This window comes from Gavia stellata, chromosome 1 (assembly GCF_030936135.1).
Source record: "Gavia stellata isolate bGavSte3 chromosome 1, bGavSte3.hap2, whole genome shotgun sequence".
Taxonomy (NCBI): Eukaryota; Metazoa; Chordata; class Aves; order Gaviiformes; family Gaviidae; genus Gavia; species Gavia stellata.
Genome location: NC_082594.1, coordinates 23,060,674 through 23,086,791, shown reverse-complemented (window position 1 = coordinate 23,086,791; position 26,118 = coordinate 23,060,674). Strand labels below are relative to the sequence as shown.

The 26,118-nt window shown below is 43.6% G+C and overlaps 1 protein-coding gene across 1 annotated transcript; it reads right to left on the bottom strand.

Annotated features, from left to right (window-relative positions):
* Window positions 1-5,364: 5,364 nt before the first annotated feature.
* Window positions 5,365-24,595, bottom strand: POLR1D (RNA polymerase I and III subunit D). Its single transcript, XM_059822920.1, has 3 exons — window positions 24,509-24,595; window positions 14,798-14,872; window positions 5,365-6,737 (listed from the first exon to the last, which is right to left on the bottom strand). Exons 1-3 carry the CDS (start codon window positions 24,532-24,534, stop codon window positions 6,452-6,454), a joined length of 387 nt encoding a protein of 128 aa, XP_059678903.1. The 5' UTR covers window positions 24,535-24,595; the 3' UTR covers window positions 5,365-6,451.
* Window positions 24,596-26,118: the final 1,523 nt, after the last annotated feature.

The window sequence follows — 26,118 nt, the reverse complement described above, 5'->3', positions numbered from 1 at the left end:
GCTAGACCATGGGAAGCTCCACCCGCCTCTCCCCCAGGCTTCCCCCCGCTTAGTAAATCGAGGTCAGGAGAGAAAGAAGGAGGTAACAGTTAGAGTCAAACTCTTCTGGACAAAACATATTCCATCCTCCAAGGACTTTGCAAGCGCCTTCTCTGCATGGAGGGGTTCAGAGAGGCACTAACCCTCCAGCACTGGCCAGAGGAGCATTAGAAACTCAACCAGCCGTGCCATGAAATCCCAGCAACACCACCTCTCCGCTGTTTTAGCAACACAGTGGATTATGCTGAAGAGCGATGTTTTAATTTAGGGGTCTGATGTGTGGAGAGTTGCCCAAGTTTAGGCATCCAGATTGACAACACCAACTATTTTGCTTACCTTCCTTTCAGCTTTTGCTATCACTCTAGTGCCTAATAATATGGTAGGGAGGGAAGACTGTATTTGAATATAATATGCAGAATTAAGACAAAGCAATAACTCACATAGGGCCTTGGTTTTCTTCATGTGTTATATTCCTTTCTTAATATTCTTATTATTCAACTGACTTAAACAATGGCTCATTGCCCGGAACTGTCTGTCGTTGCTGTTCCTGATGAATTAGCTGCTTGCTGGCATTTTTATCTCTCGGAGACATTTTGAATGACTAGCGCTGGGCAAACTTTCATCCTTCGTGGGACGTTCCAAAAGGCACAGGCAGTTCCTCTCCAGGAAAGGCTGGAGAATTCAGAAGACACAAAGTCTCAAGCAGAATGCCCACCCATGTTTCCCAGAACCAGACTTTGGTTGTATTTAAACAATTGCTATTAAGCTGTGTGTAATATTGTTCCTGCAGCACTTTCTGCAGTCTTTTCCCATTCCCGTCCGTGTGCTCCAGGAAAGCACAGATGGCCTGGCTGGGCCGTGGGTTTCATGGCAAGCAGAGGACCAGGGACATGCCTGGCTGGAGGTGCACGGGTGCACTCCTGCTTGGCAGGAGGGAGAAGTGAGACCGCACTAAGACTACTCTGGCTGCCTATTGCCCAAGCAAACACCAGGCCACATTCCTGCATTCTCCCTTTCATACCATGGTCCTATGTTCATGCTCCTCTTTCAGATCCTCCATGACAAAATCGAACTCCCCCACGCTGGAGCCCTGCAGTGGCCAACTTGCATGAGCTGTGACCACGCAGGCACAAACCAAGGAAGGATCTCCAGAAGGTGAACTTTACTGAAACGGCTAAACATACAACTTGAAAGGATCAAAGTAGCTACAGTATATGTTAGTTTTTCTTTATTATTCTAACTACCATACATTTTTGACAAGCATCTGAGTCAACTCTACAAGTCGCAGGGCTTCTGCCTTTAGCCTTAAAGCTGACAAACGTTAAGGATCTTTGCCATCTCAGCACAGACCTGCGATGGGTCAGGACCAATGAGACAGCAGGAAAGACTCTCACTGTGCTGCATCTGCCACCCAAGGGAACATGAACTGGGTGCAATGGGGTGGCCACGGTTCCTCCCACACAAAGCCAAACCAGTGCAGGTGGGAGGACGGCAGAGAGCAGCAGGATTTCTTTTCCGCTTGCTAGCAAGAGTCTCTATCAGCTCTCTGGAGCTGCACTTTCAGACTTAGAGTCCAATTAAATCCTCAGTTACACTGGTTTTCTACTGTGGTCTAGACAGCCTTTTCTCATCCACACCATTAAAGACGCCATTGCCTTCACTTTCTGGCACAGTTTTGATTTTTGCCTTTGTGACTGTAGTGTCATATCCTTGTAACGCTCTTTTTGTGACCATGCCCCAGCCTGCGATGACGCTGAGATGGCAGAACACAAGACTGTTTGTCATGCCATACTCCAGACCCTAACGGTGCTTCACGGGAGATACTGAGTACTTGACGTTATCGACCTGAGGCTGTGATGTGATTTTCTCAAAGCATTCCTACATATCTATGCTGGGTATTCCTACATCTCAAATCCCCATTTATAGAGAAGAAACCAAGCCCTGAATCTGCCCTGCTCACTACCAAAGCCACGGTGGTCTGGCTTGCCCACATCCACAGCCAGGCTCACGGCAGCGGTGGCTAGCGGGTCTAGAGGACACAGGGCTGCACGAGCCCATGGGACCTTATCAAACGTGGCCACACTGGGAAGCTGATAGCTGTCTGCAGAGCAGCCAAGAGGACAGAAGGTGGGTGAGAAACACAGCCTACAGTGCTTATGACCATGCAAAACCTATTCTTTATGGTACAGACATATCCAGAGCAACGAGAAAACCTGCCTAAGATCCTACAGGAAAGCCCTCGATGGGGAACTGAACTCCTCTCCAGAGACCTACACCAACAGTACAGTGCACTGCATCCCCTCTCCAGGGCACCACGCCACTTCCCACACAGTGCTTGTGCAGTTAACCCTATGCGATTACAATACAAAAGACACCTAACGCTTTCAGGAGAACTGCGCAGAACTTGCACTATTCCTTAGCTTAAAGCATTTGGCTCAACATTCCAGTTGTAAATCAAGGCTCATAATTTTGGGTAGCAGTGAATATTGTATGAACAGAAATTTTGTGTAAAAATAGCACATTCTTCTTGCTTTCCTTTACAAACAAAAGTTTGTCTTTGTTGCACACAGATGGAGATGCAATGTTTTGAGGTTCAGTATAGATGCAGCCTTCTAGAAGCACTTTATAAGGTGGGGGGTAACGGCCTGAGAGTTACTAAAACCATATTTGGTAAATTTAGAGTCTAAGCAATACTGAACCGATGGAAAATAAACAAGGAAGGTACATCCACAGTGCTCATTTGAGACTTTGAGAGGCTGCTAAACATTTGGCATAAAAGTATTTGGGTTTTTTTTCTGTCTTAAGACTATCGTATCTGGAAATGAGGGTGTGAATATATAGTTTGCAAAATTGTTAAGGCTTTTAATTGGAGCTATGCCCTCTTTAACATTTACTCTTGACTATTTCCTATTGACAGTCACTAAAAGCGTATATTAATGCAGATGAGAGTTTCATTCATAGATGGTGAGCTACAACAGGATTATTTGCAAGTGCAAAGATCACTCACATGAATAAAGATTTGGTGGATCAGTGACTCTACTGATAAGATGAATAAAATCCTTCTCCAAACACAACCCAAATATGTTTTCTTGCTACTTATCCAAGCAAATCTACTTTTGTGTTGTTCGCTTAATTAACTGAAACCACATAATTATTAATGAGAGCTCCGATAGGGCAGGAGAAGAAACATGCTTCTCAGTGATCAACTTGCAGCCACAACACAAACCCCTGTTCTGTTTGTGCAGGAAAAGCAACCCCCTCCTGCTACATTATTCCATTGATCTACAAACATTTACATCTCCTTTGTTAACTAGTTTTCTGTAGAAATTTCATAATCACTAAGGAACGCTCTTACAACTGCACCTCAAGAAACTCCTGGGAAGTAAACTTGGATCAGTCTAAAAAACAGGGTCTATTTTTGCCTTTGTGTTATACGTCAAATTTGTTGGGCTTTTCTTGGACATTCATGATTTCATTGTAAATAATTCAAATTGGATTTACAAAAGAGAAGAGGCTGTACAATGAACCTAAGAACGGCATATTACTATTTTCCTGACAGTCAAAACTCATAAAAGTATTTCATAAAGCCCGATCGCAAAATGTTTTCTCCTCCTCTTTCACATTGTTTTGTGATCTACTTTCAGTATCAGGTTGATGAGAATGAACATTTTGGAGGATTTCTGTCCAACATAAAGTCTAATCAACAAGTTCGTGTGGCTATGGCAAGAGAATAGCCTCACCTGAATAAACTCTGTTATCCTCTTATCTGCACAATGTACACTGACACTAAACAAAGACAACATTAGTAGCTCACAGGTAAACAAGAAACACCTTTGAAGTATCACTGCAACATTGTATTTTAACGTAAGGTGCATTCCCCTCTCATGTGAGTAACTAGACTGCAATGCACTACTACAGGAACCTGAGACCAAGAACACACTATTTATATATTGATGTATTAATTTTAAGGACTAGGCACTTTAACGAGTAACAAGTGTTCCGAGTTACAGGAGTTAGTAACATTTTGAAAAGTCATGTTCAGCTTTAAGTTTCTGGGTTTAAATCCTATCTTTAAGATACCTTGTAAATGTGATGCTGGTGCTGCAAAATATGAGCAACTGCAGACACTATACAAACTTGGCTGTATGCCTCCAATTTTTTATTAAAAAAGTGATCAGCAGGTGAAGATTTGCCTTAAGAAAGTTAATGAGCAGCAGAGGTTTTTGGTTTTATTATGTGCATTTATGAAAGACAGCACTAAAATATGGCATCAACCAATGAAAGATTAGTAATTCACGTATGTTCTGTAAGTCAGAAAAAAGTGGAATTAGACCTGAACCTACCACCACTGAGGAAGACAGGCTTTCTCCAGCTGCCTGGTTTAGGTCATGTCAGATCCTCTAGTCGAGCATTTCTAGTACAGAAACGCTCTCTATCAACAATCCAGAATCATCTTGGGAGCATACACTATAATCACTTTCCCTACATGAAAGCCTGGCTTAAATTAATGTAGAATTTATAGTAGCACTTATCCTGAAGGGGTGTTTGAAGGACTGAGTGTGGAAAGCTCTCAGGACGCCATATTATCACTGCAAGCCAGACCAGCAAGAATTCATGGAGATTTACCCTGTGGAACATCTCCAGCCCCAATCCTGACCAATGGTGAGATGAATTCTCTGCTGCAAAGCCACATCCATCCAGCACTGTCACTGCAGCAGAGCCTGGCTGACACTATAGGAACTGTCCCTCCAAAAAAGGATTAAAGGAGAACACAAGCAGTGCCCTGCAAAATAAGGACTGCAAACATCTGTTTACTTAAACCAAAGATAGTCCTACATTCTCCAAAGATATTTTTTCCTTGATCCCCCAGCTGGACATTTTCTGAAAGGCTGGGACTTCTATTACAGTGCTATGGTTCCTGCAGGGAAATAGAGAAACCATCCACAACTCCTCAGTGGAAATGTAAAAGTATCCCACTTTGTCAGATATGCTGACCCTGGCAGCCACCGGTGGCCTCAACACCAGTTTAACTACCCTTCCATTACTCAGAAGAGAAATTCCCAGCTCACGCATCAAAACTCAGCCACAGCACATCTCCACTTTGTTCTCTCCATCTCCCAGCTAACATGATCTTTCTAACATGATCTTTCCAAGAGAGACAGGTATGTATAGCAAGACGAGGTATAGAGAAGCCTATAGGTGGCACTCTTGCCCTGACACAACACTGAAGGACCACGAAGCGCTGGTCCTCCTTTCCCTCAGGAAGAGAGGCCCATTTCAGTTAAGAAACCCATTAAAAGCATTAATTCCACAATGCACTTTTAATAGACATTTTCGATTTTATTGTCAACACACTGAAAAACAGAAACCTATGTTCAAAACAATTATTTCTGAGAATACTGAAATACAAAATATTTCACACAGAAGTTTGTTATTGTAACACAAACAGAAGTGAGACATAGATTATGCCGATGTGTATTATATGTGCTTCATGTCACAAGTTTAAGAACTGTACCACTACGGAATTGTCACACAGGCTTGGAAAGCAAGCATTTGACTGTTTTGAAGTATCTTCTCTGCATTTCTAGTATTACGTATTTACTCAGAAACTTTATAGCAGTGGACAGAGAACATGGTAATTTTGTCTTCAAGGTTTGTTTTGAAAGCACCATGACAACTGACTGCTCAAACTACTTCCTTACAGAGGGAAGTCTAAACAGAGACAATTATTGCAGTTATGGCTTTTTAGGGCTAATGTTTATTATTATCTATGACAGGTTTGTGAATATACAATAACAAGCAAAATCACTATTTCCTGGTAGTTCCTCCTGGAAACCAAAACCAGCATTGCCCATTCCAAATTTGTTCTTTTTATACTAAAGAAAGCAAACTCATATTCTATACAAAATGTACTTGCTTGGCCAGGCACTGACCGGCTTTCCCTTCTTTTAGATTCTGTAAAACTCAACTAACCCAAACATGCAAAACTTCTTTATTGGTTAGCAGCAAAGAAGTTCTGCCAACTTTACACAATAAATAGATTTCTGTTTAATTTAAATTTATTTCCAAAAGAGTGACGTGACTAAACGAGTTGTATTGGACAATGACACACATATGGCGCTCCATCACCAAGACCCTAAGCTTAGTCAGAAGGGGAGAGAGGAATGGAGCAAAAGGAAAGGAATGTCTGCTCTAAAACAATGGAAAGATTTATGCTGCACTTTGCTTTTCTCTTAAAGGTCCTGAAGAAAGGTTTTCTAAAGCTATCTCAAGGTTACTTCTCACACAAGCAACTCTGTTCAAAATTCAATTTTGAACAGCATCTTTTCCTGAAAAGCTGAGACATCCCTGCAGTCCGACACTTAACGACATTCCTGGCTTGTAACAAGACATATTCGTCACTCTCCTCTCCTCATCGTTTGCTTGATCGCTTTTCATGCTTATCCTTTGTGTGCTGGTTCCTGTTTCGGTGCCTCGGAGGAGAGTAGCTGACTCTCCTTCTGGACTGAAAGCTGGGTGTGTATGGATGAATTCTGCGTTTCTTTGGTTTTTCTTCTTTCCTGCTTTTATTTGGCTCAGGCTCCTTACTGTCTTCCTTTTGCTCACGTTCTTGGTCTTGTTCTTTTTGAGATGGTAACGTATTTTTGATGGTATTAATAAGAAATCTTTTATTTGTACCAGCAAGAGGACATTTCAACCTGTAAAGACATTGAAAAGTGATCAAAAGACAAGATAAAAACATCCTGAAACAAATCTGAGATTTTAACTTCAATAATTTTAAGACAGGTTTGTGCTTTTGGCTTTCCTTGCATGCCACCTAGTGTAAACTCTCAGTACAGAAAGATGTGCTCAAGGTTGTCTCCATTCTCCTTTTACCTTACTCTTTATAGGATGAAAATTATTTTACTTCAATACAGTGAAAATCCATGTGATTTTCACAAGGTCGTGTGTACAGGGGTAAGCAGAGGATGACAATATATTTTAAGATTGATGGTGTTTAACTTAGGTATTCAGGAATCAAATATTTAATAACATATTCTAAGTCAAAATGGAACGGTTTACAAGGTCATGATCTACTAAAGTCAGCATTATTTAACAAACTGAGATATTTAGAAAGTAAAAGATACACTTGCATGAAGAACCCAAACAGCTGTAGTAATAAAACAGACACAAGGCATACCAATTTTAATTTCTATTTGGCAACCACCAAACAAAATATTTTGTTTCTTTTTCTTAAAAAGAAAGGATACTTATCCAACTTTTCCATTGTTTCTGACTTTCTCCTCTTGCAGCTTAACACTTTTGCACGTAATTTATTCATCCAGTTTTAGTACACCAGTACTCTACATTTTATTTATCTTGTTGGTATCAGTTGTAGGCAACTTATTCCCAATTTATCGTCTCTTAAAGAACAGAATGAGAAAAAACAAGTTTCTGCAGTAAGCAGAAATCACTCTGAAGACTTTGTTTATAGTGGGAGCTACTGTTGCATTTGTCTTCACATTTTTGAGTCTGCATGCTAATGGAGAAGTTACAGGATTACTCTAAAAAAGCAGAGCTGTTGGAGATCACAATGCCACTTACTGAATCAGCTATGGAGCCAATGAATCCTAGCACCACAACGTTAAGATCATCTATTCTACCTGAATATTTTGTGTAAGTGTAGAAACTATACCCTGACCATTTAAAAACCTCTGACACCTCTGAATAATCAGAGGTATCAGAACAACAAGAAAATTGTAACAAAGATCATGTCTGATTACTTAGCATACTTCATGACTTTTAACCTGACATGGCGTTTACCATGGTGTTTGCTTCAGGTAATTGATCTTGTCCTAAATCCTCAAAGAACTTATGAGTCATTTTAGAAGTATACATTAAACAGCCACACCGTTTTATTTCCGCTAGGTATTTCTTGACACATTTCTACAGCACAGCTAGTTTTAGAGTTTTCAAAACTTTCTCCATATAATCTACACTGTTTTGCTCAAAACCTGGTTTAAAAAATCATTAAAAAAAAGTTCTAGATCTGTATCTAGTATAGCTGTTTTGTAAATCAGGGAGACAATATTTATCCGTTAACTTAATTACTGAGTAAAAATATAAGGCTAACATATGTCAGTAGAATAGGGTTTCTACTTCAAGCAACATAAGCTATGAACATGATGCTGAACATGCCATAGCACAGGTTACACTCAAGGCATAACACAAACCAGCCAACATTTAAGTCCTCTATATGTCTTATGCCAGCATTAAACTGTTGTACCTCAACACTCCCTACCAAGCAGGGCAGCTTTCTCTAGGCTGCATCCAGGCAAAAACTATTTCACATTTGTCTCCTTCCTCTTGCTTTTTCTTAAAAGCTAATGCATTGATTAAGCACTAATATATATAGCACCAGAATGAGACAATCTGCCCTAAATAAATTCACCTTGCTGAAGTATTTATTTCTTTTTGGCACTATGAGTGCTTCCTGAGTTATACTAAGAATGAAAACTGGTGAGAAATGCAGGGCTTGAGAGTCAGCTTAGAGATGCCATTAGTTCACCATCATACAATGATAAAAGCGAGACACTGGGCTTTCACACAGCAGCAGTAAGTTATGGCACTGAAGAGAAACATCAGTCTTTAATTTTATTGACCTCAGACTTCAACAAAGCAAATTCTGCCTTTAAGTCTTAAAGGAAATGAGATGTATTGTACGTGCTACATTATGGGCACGTGTGTGTGCATGTGTAATGTTTACATATATCCATGGTATATATGGAACTGTGAAGATTAAAAGTGAACTGTATTAATCCACTGATACCTTTGAGAGCATTCCTAATGGTGAGAAAATTGTAGAACATTTCTACAGTTGCCCTCCCCAAAGACATGCCTTTGGTTTGCTGTAGGTCTGATCCTGCAATGCTCAATTCAATGACAGCTTTGCCCTCAATGTAAATTCTGAAGGGCTGGGAGGCAAGCTCAGCCTATGCAAGGTGCAACACAATACTGCTGACTACTGAATAGTGCCACAGAACAGATTTTAAAAGGTTTTCTTTCAAAAAACCCCCCAAAATAACAACCCAACAAAACCCAAAAAAGACATATTAAAAGAACATTAAAGTTCTGAACTGTAGTGTGCCTGGAGCAGGGCTGCAGGCATGATCAAAGCAAGCACGCAACCTGCAATTCTAGAGCAGTCTTGTCTACAAAACGGAGTCCAGTTCTGTCGCAATGTATTGACTTGACGAAAAAGTTCACTTTTTGCTTCGCATGCTCCAATAAGCTAAACCAAGCTATTCCCACCCATGGAACCTCGTTCCTCTCCACAGGTAAGTCCCTCACACCCCAAAATCTCTCCACCATGCAGTGATGATGCGTCAACATCGTATTTTGAGCAAGAAAAAAAGATTAAATCTGTTATTGTGAACACAGATCAAATCTTAACCCTACTTTTAACATTTTCAGCCAACTTCTGTGCAACAACACAATATCCAGCCAATACCTGCCATCAAGCATAGCAGTGCAGTTCAGCACAGAAGGGTACCATACAACTTTTTATCAGTAAAACATGCTGACATTGTTTAAGACACAAGAGTACAGTGCCATGTGCCACAGTCTTCTCTGCTGAGTAACTGGACATATCAAACAGGCTTGGCGCAGTCAGCCTCAGCATACAGAGTAAATCACATCTTTCCAGGAAACAAAAGTTCATTATGGATGAACTTACAAGTACATTTCTACCACTTCCAAACTGGAAAATATACTACTTAACAGAAGAGTGACAGTTTATTTTGAAGGCAAAAAAAAGCAGCTAGAGGTTGTTTTGCCAAACCAACTAATCTAGGCTGTTATCCTTTCACAGGGGAATCTGACAAAAGAGGATGCCTGGGAGGACACTGCAAGCTTTTATGTACGGTCTTGGCAGCTAGATACAGCTCGCAGGACTCGCACGGGAACCTGTGCTCTGATCACAAGGCTTTAACGTATTTACTTTGCAACCTCTGTACCCTGTTTCTCCTCCTCTTCACATTCAAATGAAAGAGATGTAGCGGAGTCACATTGCAGAGTTTCTGCACAGTCATGCAACACCCATTCAAAGACAAGATGCAATACCACATTTTGCAGTTCCAGCGCACTCAAACGCTTGGCCTTATCTTCATTATTTTGTATTCTGCAATACTTCTAACAGATTTGGTATTGAACAGAAAGCTATCTATAGGAATGAAAGCAATTTTAGGATTGCTTTACAAGAAATAGGGTTAAAAATAATTTAATGCTTCCAAAATTTATCTTCTTTTTGCAATTTCAGCTGCTCTTACAATGCAGAGCTGAACAAACCATCCCAAAATATCCTATTTTCCATATCTTATTTTAGGTAAGCTTTTAAAGTAAGCCAAGAAGATTATACTCTATTCAGCCTTAGCTCACTTGCTACCAGCATCTTTGGAGACCAGACATTGGAGAAAAATAAATAAGCCTCTACAACTTTTCTACACAGTAGCTTTTGTGGCATTTTAACTGCCTTTCTCAATTAAAGCAGAACACCACCTTAAAATGGGACCTAACTCCACTGCTATAAAGAGGCTTATGAATTATGTACATAGGACCAACAAAACCATTTAAGGAAAGCTGAGCTTTTAGCTTAATTTTACCTACACACAAAATGGAAATCCCAGTATTTTACAGCTTCATTCCATCTGATGAATCAAGGATACATTTATCTAACCATTTCAAGTGTTTTTACACAACTTCCTATCCTGGATCCAGCTGGCCCTTCAAATGTTAACTTTCAGACAGCTGCTCTGATGTCTTTTCTCATCTCAGAAGTTCCAGCATCACAGCAGCATCACTGAGATTTAGCCACAGATTCTGCTCTCTTTTGCTCAATGTTTCTGGGATTAAGACACTTTCAGAAGAGGATCCTCCCTTCTCCTTCTCTCATACATTTTCTTACTTGTGATTAGCTTCACTAATGCTTGAACCAGATACATCATCAGCAGGATCTACATCATGTGGTATCATAAGGTTGTAGGAGACCCCCAACAAGAATCACTATGGCCATAGAGTACATACCAAAAGGAGCATTGCAGGAACTAGAAATACTGCAGTGCTGAGAGCAAGAATCTTGAGGACATCCAAGGAACAAGACAATACTTGAGAGCCAGTAATGTGAGATCTACAAATACGAATATCTAGTATTTCTTGGATTAATTTGCTATGGACCTAGATACTGCCAATCTAAGCAGTCCTGACAGCATGGAGGCCAGTGAGCTAGGACTCTTAGCCAACTAAGAGCTCATGCAGCCCATTGGCAATACTGACAGTTCCTACATGTCCAGAAAGTCTCAGGTTATGTCCCTTCCCGCTTAAGCTCTTCCCTGATAACACCATAAACCTCCCTGTTCGGGACAAGCCTTTCTTCTACTGGCATCTAACCCCTATAGGTTGCAGCACCTACCCATGTCATCCACAGCAAACTTGTAAGACAATGTAACACTGGCAAAACATTCCCAAACTGGAAGAAATACTAGCAACGCTGTCCCATATTTCAAGGGTGAGTCTTTGTATCAGACTGTGGGCTAAAGGATGACTGCTTGGTACGTTTTTTCTGTACCTGTGAGCTATGCTAGCTCGGATGCTTGCAATTTAGGCTCAAACAGCAGCTGACTATCCATCTCACACAAGGAAACAGCAAAACGTTAGGTAGGGGTGCTTGGGGAACTTCTTCAAGCAATGCACTTGAGCTATGGAGAACTAGTCACTCTGGACAGTAACAGAGCAGTGGCTTGAATCTGAAAGCAGTCCCAAAACAGCATCCAGAGGCTTGCTAGCTAAGGTTTTGCTGCCATCAACACCCACTGGGAGACACTACTCCTTTGTAATGGTATGGACAATATCGTTCCCCGGGAACGCCACCTCCCCACACACCTCCCTTTAATCAATTCCTGTCAAATGCCACTGACTCCAGAAATCTATTTACCAGTATCCAACAGCTGCTGGAGAGCAACATGAACTGGAATCAACAAAGTACGAGCAGTAGCAGCCTCTGCTTCTCCTTACCCAAAGACAGATGGCAGAACAAATCTTTTCTTCATAGGCCGAGTTGCTTCAACTATCCAGTGCCAATGCAGGATTGATGGCCTTACACTAGATGTCTCCAGGGTTTGTGCATCTCTTCTCCAGGACCCCTCTGACAAAGGGCTGAGGAAATCCCAGAAGTCCTCATGAAACACACCTGTAAGCATTTTGAGTTTGGCAAGGAAGGAAGGTTTTGCGTTTTACCTGTTAAGACTGTGATTTTAGACAAGTTGGTGATGACCTTGTCTCTCTGCTTCTACCAGTTATGCTTTCCTGGATTTCGTCTACTAATATACATTTTCATGAACTAACTTTTCTGCTCATTTTACTTGCTATCCACAGAGCTCAGAGCAAGTTACCTTCCTCTCAGTAGCTTACAGTTGCAAGGTTACATGTCAGTCCTGGAAGTAATCTCTGAAGCCCTTCAGAATTTACTGTAACATCAGTTACATCTGATGGCATTTTGCTGGTGTGATACTCAACTGAGCACAGTTAAGTTTCTTTAAAAATATCTTAGTGGTTATCTCACCTCCCACATATGTATGCAATACCTAGTTGTTGGGCCAGTTCAGAAGGACCAGAACAGCACAACGGGGAAGACAGCAGTGGCAGCTTCCAGCTGCTGTTCCATCTCTTGCACTTGCAGAACTAGACACCAAAGACTCACTGGGAGTCTGCCTATGGGGGACTTTACACATTCGTTATGGCCACACACACCAGCTGTACACTAGCCTATGCCGAACTCTACAGCAGCAGATTTGTGTCAATGGGATTACTACCAGTCTCTCTACAGATTAATTCAGAGAGGGGGAAAAATCCCTGGAGAAGCATCATATACAAAAAAATCATCTCCGAGTGCAGGATATCCTGAGCTGCAGACTGCCTGAAGCAGGGATAGTACCTTGAGGAAGTACTGCTATTTTCTTGTACTTTTCTTCCTCCATTTCCTACACACTGCCTATTGGCCACTGATGGAGACAGGGCACTGCAGAGATAGATCCTTTGATTGACCCAGTATAGCTATTCTCATGTCCCTCTGCAGTTAAGAGGATCCTTACTTCAACAGTCTCAGTTCAGGATATCAACACGCCAATCCCTATGTCAACAGTCTTCCTCTGCCCTGAAGCCTTCTTGACAATCCTCTCCTCCTACACCTTTAACACAACCCTGGCCTAGCCGAACACTATTTCACTCCAGTGGAATCTGCAGCTGTTCTGAAGAACAGGTCACCCTTGGCTATGCCCTCCTCTGGCAGGTCTTGGACATCAGGCTTTAGCAAACTGCATGTTACCCTGAGCTGATCATCATAGCCAGCTGAGCAGGACAACTACTCTTTTACAGACATGGAATAAGTAGCAGCCAGAGCCAGGAGTAGAAGCCCATACACGCCCCTGGCAGGTATTCCAGACTGCACAAGTGGCAGTGAAGTTGCACAGGGACACTTGGTTATCTCCCAACAGAAATCTTTAGTCTCCCTCCACACCTGGAATTAACTTGCAAATTCACAGTAACTGGATGCATGCAACACTTTACGGTGCTAATTATCTGCATTGGTTACCTGGCCGTTTGGCAAGGCTGACAGGGTAAAAGCATGCTCTATCAGTATAGCTATAACCACTCTAGGGGAATTAAACCAATTTAATTATTTTAACACAAGGGGTATAAACTACATCCCTAGCAAAAATACTGGGTAAAACATAGAAAAACCCCAAAACTTGTTTAGAAAATATAAAGGATTAACTTTTTTCAGCAAGACACTATTTTAATCTCTTCAGAGCTACTAAAATTAACATAGCCAAGAAATCAGCTGAGAACTTCATTAACAGTGCAGGCTTTTCTTTTACTACTGCTGGTGTAGGAAGCCAAACTTTATCTACAAATTAACAGAGTCAACTGGTACACTACTTGTGTGAACATCCCTAGATCCGATTGCTTCTTATCAAAGTCATATACATTATTTTAAGATGAATGACTCTTCTCAGCATGTCCTTACTTCTTTAATTACAATTACATGCATTACATTCCATGATAATCTAGCTGTAAAAACTGAAATACTGCATTGAAGAATTAACACTGTATTTCACTTAAGATTTAAATACTGCGATTCTTTTCCCACTTGCTATACAAATTAGCCCCTGGGTTTTAGGGTTTTTTTTAAAGTATTAAATACCTCCTTCCAAAATTGGATTATACTTTGAGATCATTTTTGGCTGCAATTTACACATGGATTCTCTATTATAGGATAATTTGTTATTTTTATTGTTTTCAGGGTTTAGGTTTCTTTGCCAGGCTATGAATTCTTTTAACTTAAACAGAATCTAATCCTGTAGCACATGGCCGGTATGTAAGCACATGCACACTGAAGCTACCCAGTATTTTAAAGATTCACAAGGTTCCAACCCAAACTTTGCAATTCCATCTATTATAAGGAAACACTATTACAGAAGCTACTCCCAGTTTCCCAGTTGCTTTGACTTCAACACATTCAGTCAAGCAATTTCATGCAGGCAGAATTTACTTCAACTTCTTTCTTATCTGGACTCAAATTTTTGCCCAGACAAATTAATACCTGGATGAAGCCAAATTATTTAAACATGAAGCAAATTAAAAGATAGAGACTTCTGTCACGCATGAAATGTAAAATTTATTTTGGCATCGGTCATAGCATTCATTTCCTCTTGGCACAACTTACCAACCCATAGCTCCCATTGTTTCTGCTCTGGTTCTCCCACGTTTTGCCTCTTTAAGTAACTCTTCCACAGCTTTCCTAAATATGAGGAAAACAAAAAAAGTTACCACTTGCACACAAGAGCTTATCACTTTATGCACTCATGTAAAATGAAGTGGAGAGCTTCTTCACTGTAATGAATTAAGCAATAAAGAGGCTACCAAAATCACCTTGACTTTCTTATTAAGATAATTCAGATTCCTATGCACCAAGATTAAAAGAAACATTTAGACATATTAAAAGCAATTAAAGCTTTTGCAAATACAAAAATTGCAATACTAATTGAAGAGTAGAAATAAAGCGTGCAAAACATGTGTACTACACTGAAGAGCACAGTCCCTATCACTTCACCTTAGGAATACTCTTCCCTGCTGCCACTTCACTTAGGTTCTTCCCAAAGTCTTTCAACCACAGCAGACCTATTTTGAGCACAGTTAAACACCACCAGTAAAATAGCAAGCAGTCAGATGACAGTAAAATCACTACAACTACCAGTTGTCAAACTGCACTAGCTTTGTGTTACAGTGGAAGAGAAGAGCTCATCTTTGTGATTATGATCCACCATCATCCAAAACTACCAACCTTCACATCATCAGCATCATCTAGAACAAACTGGCCAGACTAACACTAAAGCAATTAAATAACTATGCTCACAAAAAAGTCAGAGAGTGTAAATTATGCAAATTATAGATAGCTCCTGCAATGTCAGTCTTTCAGTTCTCTTTACAAATTAATTTTAATCACAAATAAAACATAAGTAACTGCTCTACAGTACATGGTTGAAGTTAATGGGAAAACCAGTGAACGGATAATGTGAACCATTTATTATGTAAATTGAATGCATAAACTAACAATTTGGTTAGTTAACCATAAGCAACTATATATGTCAACCAAAAATAACTGCAAGACAGAAAGGGAAAGCTATGCACCTGGCTGTAATACCCAATATACGAAGCTAAGCGTTAACAACACTGACATGGGTTAAGACTGAAGGCTTGAGGAACTGAAGGTAGGAGGTAATAAAGAGGGTATTTATTGTTTAGCTCTCCCAGCTATGATGTGCCAGAATGGCTGCTGGCATTTGGATGTAAGCAACACAATCATCATCTTGATAGTACAAGTGTGTGTGTAGACTGTGCAAAAAAGGTAACTGTGAACAGACTTCAACTCAAACTTAAGGAAGCCATGTCCCATCATGCTGTTATGGTATTATCAGCACAGCAGGATTTTGCTGCTTTGCCATGGATTAAAAAAAGCCTGAGTATCAATTTTGTTGTCAAGCCAAAATTGAGACTACAGAAGTCAAGAGTCATCATCTAATAGCAGAAGCAGGTCAGAGAAGAAAAGCAAGCAATTTATATAGCAGGTCCACGTGAAGATCTAAGAAGTTAATGCTGGGCTCTCAACATCTAACAAAGTGGTTTATTACCATTTAGGTTATTAAAGTCTACATAGAAAACACAAGAGGTCTTAGCTTTAAATGCATACACTACATGTGCATAACAGGGAATGAAAATAAACAGTACAGAAATTCCTTCAGTAGCTAATGAAAAAACGTTATGCAGTTACACAGCAGCCTACATCTGTCAGTCTAGATCTAACCTTCTTTAGTTTGTTATGGTCTTAACAAAAGCCTTTATTGGCTCCCTTCACATTTGTGATTGTGGATTCGTTCATTCGTTAGGATAGGCTGGTGACATTTTATAAACACAGACACACTTTTTCTTCTGCCTATATTGTTTTTGGGCACGCTTTGGTTTTCCCCGGCAAGAGAGAACAAATTGATGCTAAATGAGTACAAGTGTATATATACATACATATATCCTTGATCAACTTTTATATATATATATATATATATATATATACACACACACATATATATTTTCCTTTGTTCCAAGGGAAAACCACTCCATCCAGCAAAAGCTGAGATCTGTGCCAGACAGAGATGCAAATACTCACAGGTCATAACTTTTTCCTTTGAGAGTTTGCATTAGAAGGGCTTTGCAAAGGAAAGCGTCCAAGACTTCCACAGAAACAGTAGTAGAGAAACACACCAAAAAATTGCAGTATTGCTTCTCTGTGCACTAGTTTATTAATGGCACATTGGTTTAAGGTTCCCCACAGAAGTCTCTCTCTCATATAAGGTTATTAGTATGATCTCAGTAGCAGCTGGGCTTGGGTACTTCTAATCCTTTTTTAAGCATACATCCAATTGCAAGGACGTGTTGCATATCCAGTCATAGCATGGGCATTCATGGAAACCAAGTATCTGCCCAGGTACACTGTCACCTGTTTGAGTTACCTGCACCTAGATGCTAAGCACAGTGTCAGCAACCTCGCCAGCTACTGCTGCATTCCCAGGTAGGAGCAGTGGGGTGTGTGGGACGGCTACTCCCAAGAACCAGAAAAAAAGGGTAAGAAACACAGGCTCCACCACCAGAACATGGGAGATGTTGCATACACAGGTCTCCATGAAATTATGGTAAAATTTATTTTTTGTCCAGACCCAGAATTTGTTATCTGAGCAGCCTGAGCTAGTTTACAGTGATGACAGCAGGAACATGTGGCCTTTGTAAAACCTTGTCCTGAGCCTTCTGAGCCTTCAAACAGCAATGTCAGATGAAGGGGAGGAAAGAGGAGAAAAAAGCATCTGACTTTTACTTATCACAGTTACCAAACTGAGCAATTCTGTTTTGAGAAACCTGGCTAGGAAGCAGATTAAAAACCACTATATCTGTAATTATTTCATAATTAAAATCATAAACCAAAGTATCTGAGCTACAAAGCACCAATAAAACACACACACATACATATTTTAAACATCTATGATTCAGTTTTAGGGGAAACATCACAATAAATTAATATGGTGATACCAATTCTATAAACTTAGGTAGGAATTATAAGCCATTAAGTATTTGAGACTTTTTTTTTCCCCCTCTGGTTACATCAAAGATCAGACTGACTTGGCATCCATCTTAGCAGCCTTGTAAGTTGACATCTTCCTTTCTTATCAAACACTGTTTTCTAGTACTGGTCTTTCAACATCATCCTTATTCACTGCACCTTTACAAAGCCCTTTCGACTTGCACAGACAAATGAAAAAATGCTCAGACCCTCTCTGAAATAATGTGTTTCCACTCACTGAACTTATATCCTCTACATAAGTAAGCCAAAAGCTATGCAAATAAGGTTTTTACATTTGCTTTTAGAGGCCTCTTGGGACTCAGCATTCCTTGCTCTCTTCGTTTTTACAGCTTGGTTACAATACAAACAGTCCTGTGGCTGCCAGCTTCAACTCCAAGAGCAGCAGCATGAGCAAAAGGAACGCAGCACGCAACGTTCACATGAGATGAACTCAAACACTGAGGGATTGATAGGAGGGAAAATCAGGGACAGGGGCGCATTTAAGAACACTGTCATCTTTCTGGCATCTTTTACAGCAAGCACCACTTAAAACTTGCTGTGGCAATCCTTTTAGAGCAATTAAGCTTAGCTGCAGAATTACAGTAACATGAAGGTATAAGCAGTTATGTTTTTACCTTCAAGAGTATGGTCCAAGACCTATTTACATTTCTGAGGGATTAGACTTTTTCTTCTATATTCCAAGGTTACAGTCAAAGCTCCCATTGCATAAATCCTAACAACTTGCATCACAAACGCATGCGCCCAAAGAATGGTAGAATGTTAAAGGCTTCGAAGTCAGGCAAAACCAGAGATGCTTTCTATTCCTCACTCAGGGAAAAGAGCTTCATCATTTTTTTCCAAAAGATCAAATAGATAGACTGAAAAATGAATAATTGGTAATAAAGATGTATGTCTGATACAGTTACAGGCAATGAAAACACCATGTCATTACAAAGACCACCCAATGTTTGTAATTATAGACCACTCCATTAGGAGAAGATATATCACACTGAATCTGACAGCTGAAAGGGGCAAGGCAGCTGCAGCTCCATGCCCAGGTCCAATCAGCAGCAAGGTTGAAAATCTACTCCCAGCAGGCAGACGCACATACCACATGTATACACCACTAGCCACACTGATCACAGACAGACACACAGAGCGCTCACACCAACAGCTTCATCCTGCTCCTCTCTCTGGCCAGGCATAGGAGCCCCTGAGGCTTCAGCCCAACTCCAGTTGCTGGTACAGACCATCACAAAGAGCTGGCTGAGACTTCCCTGGTCCCCCAGTACCCAACCCCACTGCAGTCTTGCCCATAGAGACACACAGGCACACACACGTGTCTCAACCCTGGAGAACCCCTGACCCTACAGGCTCTCCAGCAGCTGGCCAGGACTCCCCGCTGCCTCTGACAGCTAGCTCCTCCCATGGTCTTGCTCTTAGAGATACACGCTCACCTCCCAGCTCCCACCTTATTCACCCACTCACCAGCTGATCCAGCTTGATCTTCACTAGCAGCCACATGCTCCCTCACACACCCACACTTGCTCCAGTACTAAAGCACAGATAAATGGGTCCCCAATCCCATGCCCTTGGCTGACACTCTGTTTTACTCACTCCATGAAGTGTCCCTGGTTGCTATCACCCAGCCCGCCAGCCCAGGGTCCTAGCCCAACTGCTGGCATCCAGACCTCCATGTGTTCCAGTTGCTGGCACCATGGACACACGGTCCCTCCGACCCATGGTTTGACTGTAGTTGCTACCACTGAGATGCATACCCTCTCCCCTCAAACAGAGTCCCTCACTCAAGAAAAAGTTAGAAAGGACGACAGGACAGACTGCGCTGATCAGGTGCAGGGCATGGCCAGACAAGTATACCAACCAGCAGCCTATTTATATGCGATCAGACCTTTTTATCCCCTTATTCCTCTATTTTCCCACTCTTGCTTCTCCCCAAATCACCTGAACCCATCCCTTTCCCCACCTTTGGTTCCTTCCCTACACATCCCATAGTAAGCCTTATGCAATCTCAAAATGCTCTCCTCCTGCATCCCATAATGCATCCCACATGCCTAGGCAGCAACACCCTTAAGTCCCAAAGACGCTCCAGCATTGACTCATCTGGATGGGTGTTATGCCTGGAGGCCGAGGCTGTCTCCTGGGACCAGCCCTGGGAGGGGCCCAGAGAAGATGTTCATTCCTCTGAGTCCTTCCTATGGGTTCCCACCTCCCACTGTGCCCCTGTGCTCCTTTGGCCTCGTGGAGATGGACTTCTGATGGGTTGGTGGCTCCTGGGACAGGCCTGGGAGAAGCCAGGGCTGGACACTATTTGGGGACCCCCATCCACCATGGTCTCTCTTTAGTCCTCCTGTGGGTGTGCCTGGGAGCTTTCAGCACATAACCTAACAAACTCTGCCGTCCCCACCCATGCCATCATCTCATTAAAGATCCCGACAACAACTCTAATGAAAATACATCTACTGGAATTGCTTCACAGCACGCAATCAGCTATGGAAGTACACAGACCTGGAGCAGGAGGGCAGCATTCATATTTAACATCTTTCAAAGTCAGAGAAGGAACATCTTTATCAAACACGTCTTCGCGAAAGATTTCACAGCATTAACAACTACTTGCACTCTATACCACTACTATTCAAGCTCAAAGGCCAGGCTGCGATCTCGGCTACTGCAATCCCCAAAATCATGCTTAAAACTACCTCCTCAGGCACTCTAGGTGCTGACAGCAAGCTGCAAGCCCAGGAAAGGCATTTAGCAGGTTTTCTTACCAATTTTCTCAAAACAGTTTTATACTGACTACAACTTATTTTTAACCATGCATGGGACTGGAAACAGAAGAGGATGTTGGTATTCTGATTACATCTGAATAATCAATATCAACACCTTTAGTCAAGTAAAGGACTGAAGACACTGCCTTCTACAATAAAGGAATGGTAATGAAGGCCAGTATTATTTACAATTAACTCCTGTGAGCTGGTTTGTCCTATCTGCTCACACGTACTAAGAAAAGTGATGAAAAGGAACGTCAAGAATAAAGCCTAAGCCACAACATTAAGAGATAGAATGAAAAAAGGCACAAGTATGCCACAAACTTCCTAAAGTTTATTCAAAGGGAAAAGACATTCCACATCAGACATGTGAATGTTCTTATTCTTTGTTGATCAGGTTTCTTATTTAAATATTCTATTTCTCATTCCTATAGGTGCTATTTGCAGCACATTTCTGTGCTGACATTCTCAGCAGCTTGAGTAGTGGACATAGCACTCCACTTCAAACACCAATTTTAGCTTGCAGACCACTTTTTTTTGCCATGAATATGGGAGAGAATGGCATCCTGAATCCTGACACTTCGATTTTAACTGTTAAAAACAGTAGTAAGAATTATCAATTAATTTCTCCAAGGCACAAAGCTTACTTGTTAAAAAGTGTAATTGGGATGCCTGTGCAGCAAAAATATTAGACTATTGATTCTCAACTCAATTATAGCATTCCTTGTGATTCAGAGCAGCATCTCCTTAGGAAACACTTAATTCCAAGTAAATGATGCTCCAAACAAGCTTGGTAGACACTTCTAATAAGGTATGGTATCCAAGGTTGTGAAATATTTATAGCTGTTGAAAGACAGAATGGATTATGGAACGATTTGGACACACAGTGTAACAAAGCCACTTCCTTTATATTCTCAGAGAAACAATGTATTTTCTCTGCTTCAAACACACAGAACAACCATGAAGACAATTTAGGAAGGGGAGAGGGAAAAAAAGATTTTTTCGCATAGGGATGAAAATGGTGACCTCTGTAATATCCCAAAGGATATTTAGTTGAAATTAAATAGGAAAAGCAAGTACATGTCCTTGCAGGGGAAACAAACTAAACAGATCCTCATAGCTGATTTGTAACCTTTTTTTTTTTTCTACTCACTTTTGGGTCATATCTTCACAATACCGTTAATTAGATATTAAGAGAATTTAGCCTAGAATTTTCTTAGAATCGCACTGTATCTCTTAACTGACATACCAGCAAGCTCAGAGGAAAAAATGTAGTTCATACTTCCAACAAAGATTATTGGGTGCAACGGAGCAGAGGAAATAATTCAACAGAATGTAGCAAATATTACTATTTTACACACCTGCGGTATTTACAGCTTTTAAGAGTTTTAAAATCCAGAGTACGCAACAGTCACATGGCAACTTGCGAGTTAGTATTCAGCTTTGGTAGCTACTATCACTTCCTATTAAAGTGAGGAAAACATCAAATGCAAGGTCAAGCGAGAGTCAGACACAGTAAAACTGAAAAATAATAGCAGGAAAATGTGGCAGTAAGGACGAAATAGAACAAGCAAGATGAAGAGACCTCTCCTTAGTTAATAACCAAAAAATAGGACGACTGACTTGTCTTAACAGATCACTGTTTGGAATGCTGGGACACAAAATTTGCTTCAGACCTGAAAAAACATGCACAAAAACAGGTACACTTCTTTTTCCCGTGTGGTAGCTTGAATAAACACACATACAAAAAACCTTAAGCTGTTATTTAAGACTTGTGCATTGCAAGACAAGCCTGAATTCAGAAAGAGACTACTGAAAATGTTCCACATAAAAACATTTTTAAACACTAAAAATCTACCTAAAATAGTTAACACTGTGGCTCAGAACAAAAATGCCATTATTTGTATGCTAAAGCTATATTATAAAGAGCCTAAAAATTATAAAACCTAACTACTATTGCTGTGCTACTGACAGGAGAGTATGATCAACAGGAGGGTGATTATGAAACAAATGAGTAATGTCCGTAAACCAAAACATAAAGAAAGGTCTAGATTAGACTCTTGAAGACTATACAGAGAAGCATATTTAGAGTAAGAAATACCCAAATATGACATCTAAACGCATATAGCATGAACTGAATTCAGGGTGCTACTAGCGAAGTGAGTTATGAAAGCTGAGGGTATAAAAAAGTAACTAGTGATAGGTTGATCCAGGACAGAAAGTGATAATCATTAAGTACACTATATTGTACTTATAATGTGTTCAGAGACAATTAAACACATACAGAGGTGACGAGTAGCATGGATTGAAAACACCAGAGAGATAAACCCTACTGTGTACCGCTCAATAAGTAATACTGAGCTTGACCCTCAACATCTACCATGCTGCCATGGAAAAGGAATAGTAAATCCCGACTCAGCTTGAAGCTATGAGGCAGAACAAAACTTTGAATTTGGTTCCTGGGAAGGAGGGCATCAGAGAGAGACTGGGGAGCAGTCAGCTATAACTGGTGAGTGAGCAGCTGTGCCCTGAACTGCCCAGAGGACCCCAAGTCTCCAGCACGGCAACAGCAGCCAGAAGACAGACAGCATGTAAGAACAGTGAGATGGCTTCAACTCGCTGTAATGAAAAAGGTCTAAATTTGGAATGGCACTAGTAAAAATAACATTCATACATATATAGAAAGAAGCTTTAATTATTACTGGTGATCCGAGAAGTAGCTTACCAAGCATTAAAGGCCTCTTAGAAAGCATTATGCTCTCTCGCCCTGCCACCACCCCAGTGCTATTGCTTTTGTCCAATTTAAAATACTTGCCAGATATAAGCAGAAACAAATGATTTTCTATAAGCACTCTCAGACACGGTTTCTTAAAAGTTAAGAGAGAGAACCATGAGAAGCACAGTTCAGAAAGCTTCTGGTCATCACTTCACTGTAATAGCTTTTTGAACAGCCATAAGAAATGTGCAGTTACTCACAAACAAGCTTGCAAAAAAAAAAAAATTACAATAACTACAATAGGATTTATCACCCCAAAAATCTGTAATATAAAGTCTATTTCTAAAGCAAAAGTAAGAGAGACCTACTGTGACTGCGTATGCAAATATAGAAATCTGCATTTTAATCCTCAATGTTTGCTTGGGAACACTGTAACAGCGATGAGATGAATCATCTCATTCCAATGAAATGCAAAGTAGAAAGAAATTTTATTTTTTGACAAAAGAACTGCCAAGCATTTTGTGTTATTCCGCACAAGGAACAGGGCAATTTTAACAATTGGTCAACTGGCACACCTCCAACACTGAAAATCAAAATTTGTAAGAACAGAAGTTTAATCTTTCTTTTTTAATTTTACCAAGGACACCTAGTCACCAATTTATAAGTGATGAGAGATGAGCCACTTAACGCTTCTCAATCTTGTTTCTAAATGGGGTCAGCATAATAACTAATTTTTTTTTTTAAATAATGGATTTTTTTTCCCATTATGTAGGAAGACTTATTTTCCATTGCAACTCCCTCAGCAAGGGCTCCAAAGTTTTGTCCCGAGGACACGGCGCAAGCCAGCTCCAGGCCACGCACCCCTCGGGGCGCAGACTCGCCGCAGCCGGAGGGGCTGCGGCGGAGAGCGGGCCGCGGGGGTGCCGGGCAGGGCCAGGCCGGCCTCAGGGCCCTCCCCTCCACCGCCGCCGCCCGGACCACCCGTCGCCTCACGCCCGACAGCCGAGCCCCGCCGCCGGGAGGGGCCGTCCCACGGCCGCAGCCAGCTCCGGAGCATACCGACGCGCAGCCGCTGGGCCCCGGCCGCCCGCGCAGGGCCCCGCAGCCCGCCCCCCGCTCCGCAGACCCCGGGAGCCCGCCCCAGGCGGCCCCAGACCAGGCCTCACGGGGCGGGAGGCGACGCCGGGCCCTGCTCGGCGGACAGGCCCCGCCGAGGCCGTGAGCTTCCGGGACCGCTCAGCCAGCCGCCGCCGCCGCCCCCCCCCTCACCTCTCCAGCTCCGGGTCCTCCTCCATGGCGGCGCAGCGAGGGCGGGCGGCGGCGCCCCCTCTCCCCACCTGCGGCCCAGCTCCTCAGGCAAAGGCTGGCGCCATGCCCCGCTCACGGCCCAGCTCGGGGCGGAGCGGAGCGGCGGGGGCAGGCGCAGAGGGTGGCGAGGACCCCGGCGGGGGAGGAGCCGGGGCGGTGCGAGCCGGGCCGCCGCCACACCCCGCCGGGCACCTGCGGTCACTGGCGGCCGCGCCCGACTCCCCCCCCCGAGGGGAGAGCGGGGACGCCAGCCGGCCCGGTGGGCTCCTGCCAGCCCCACGGCATGCCGGCGGAACCCGCCGTAAACCTCCGCCCCCGCGGGGGAAGGAGGCGTAGGGCGGTCACCGCTCTCTCGCCCGTGGCTGAGTGGGGGCGGGCGGGGGCGGACTCAGCCGCAGCGCCAGGGAGGCGGGCGTGGGGCCCCCCGGGGTTTGCCCCCCAGCGAGGCCGCGGGGCTCGGGTGAGCGGAGGCAGGTCTCCGGGCAGGGCAGGGCCGGGCGCCGCGCAGGGCAGGTCGCCCGCCGGCCCCTCCTCCGCCCCGACTCCGCCCGCCGCCCCCGGCCCGGCGCGGCGCGCTGTGATCAGGCGAGTGGCGGGGACACCCCGGCCCGGGGCTCCGCCGCGGCCCGCCCCGGCCCTGCTCCCATAGGCTGCGGCGCGCCCCGCCGCCCGACCCCGCGTCCCGGGCTGCCGCCCGAGTGGCGGAGCGCGGCTGTCACTTGGGCCGCGCCGCTGCCCGGGGCGGGGGGCGGAGGCAGGAGCACCGGCCCGGCCCGGCGGAGTCGCGCTCCACGAAGTGCTGCCCGGAGTTCGCCTCCCGCCAGGCGGAGCGGGCGGGCGGGCACAGCCGGCTCGGCTGAGGGGCGCGGCGGCGGCTGAGGAGAGCGCGGCGCGGAGCCGGCGGCGGTGAGTAACTTCCCTGCCCCGCCGCGGCGCCGGGCGGCTCAGCCTCCCCTCAGCTGGCGGCGGCGGGAGGGCCGCCGGGCAGGGCGGCGGCCGCACCCCCCTCCTCCTCTCGGCCGCGGCGGCGGCAGCGCCGGGTTGTGCCGCCCTGCAGGGGCGACAAGTACGGGAGAGGGGCTGGGGCGCGGGAGCCGCCGTGCGGGGCTGAGGCGTGTGCGCCTACGGGCGGGGTCCCCCGCCCCGGAGCCCCGGCGGGAGCGGCGCGGCGCGGCCCTGCCCTCGCCCGGGAGGAACGGGTGCTGCTGCGAGCGGGGCCCCCCGCGGCGGGTCTCTGCCCGCCGGAGGGGAGCGGGGGCTGCGCCCGGACCCACGGCGCGTCTCTGCGAAGCTGAGCTGTGGGCTGAGGTGCTGGGGACCTGCTCCAAAGGCGCCTGTTTTTTGGGGTCCCTACATACACCTATGCTGCTCTCGCGTAGCTTTATTAAGGAAGCTGCTGCCTGAAAAGGAGTCGAATTACTGCGTGCGGGGGAGGCAGGAGAACAGCTGCGAGCGAACCCCTGCTGCAGGAGCTGGTTTCAGGTTATGTGTTTTACAGCTGCGCCAGAGGAAATCGGAGCTGTATGTAAAATGTCTCTGAAGCCCGTGTAGTTGGCAGCTATTTCAAAATG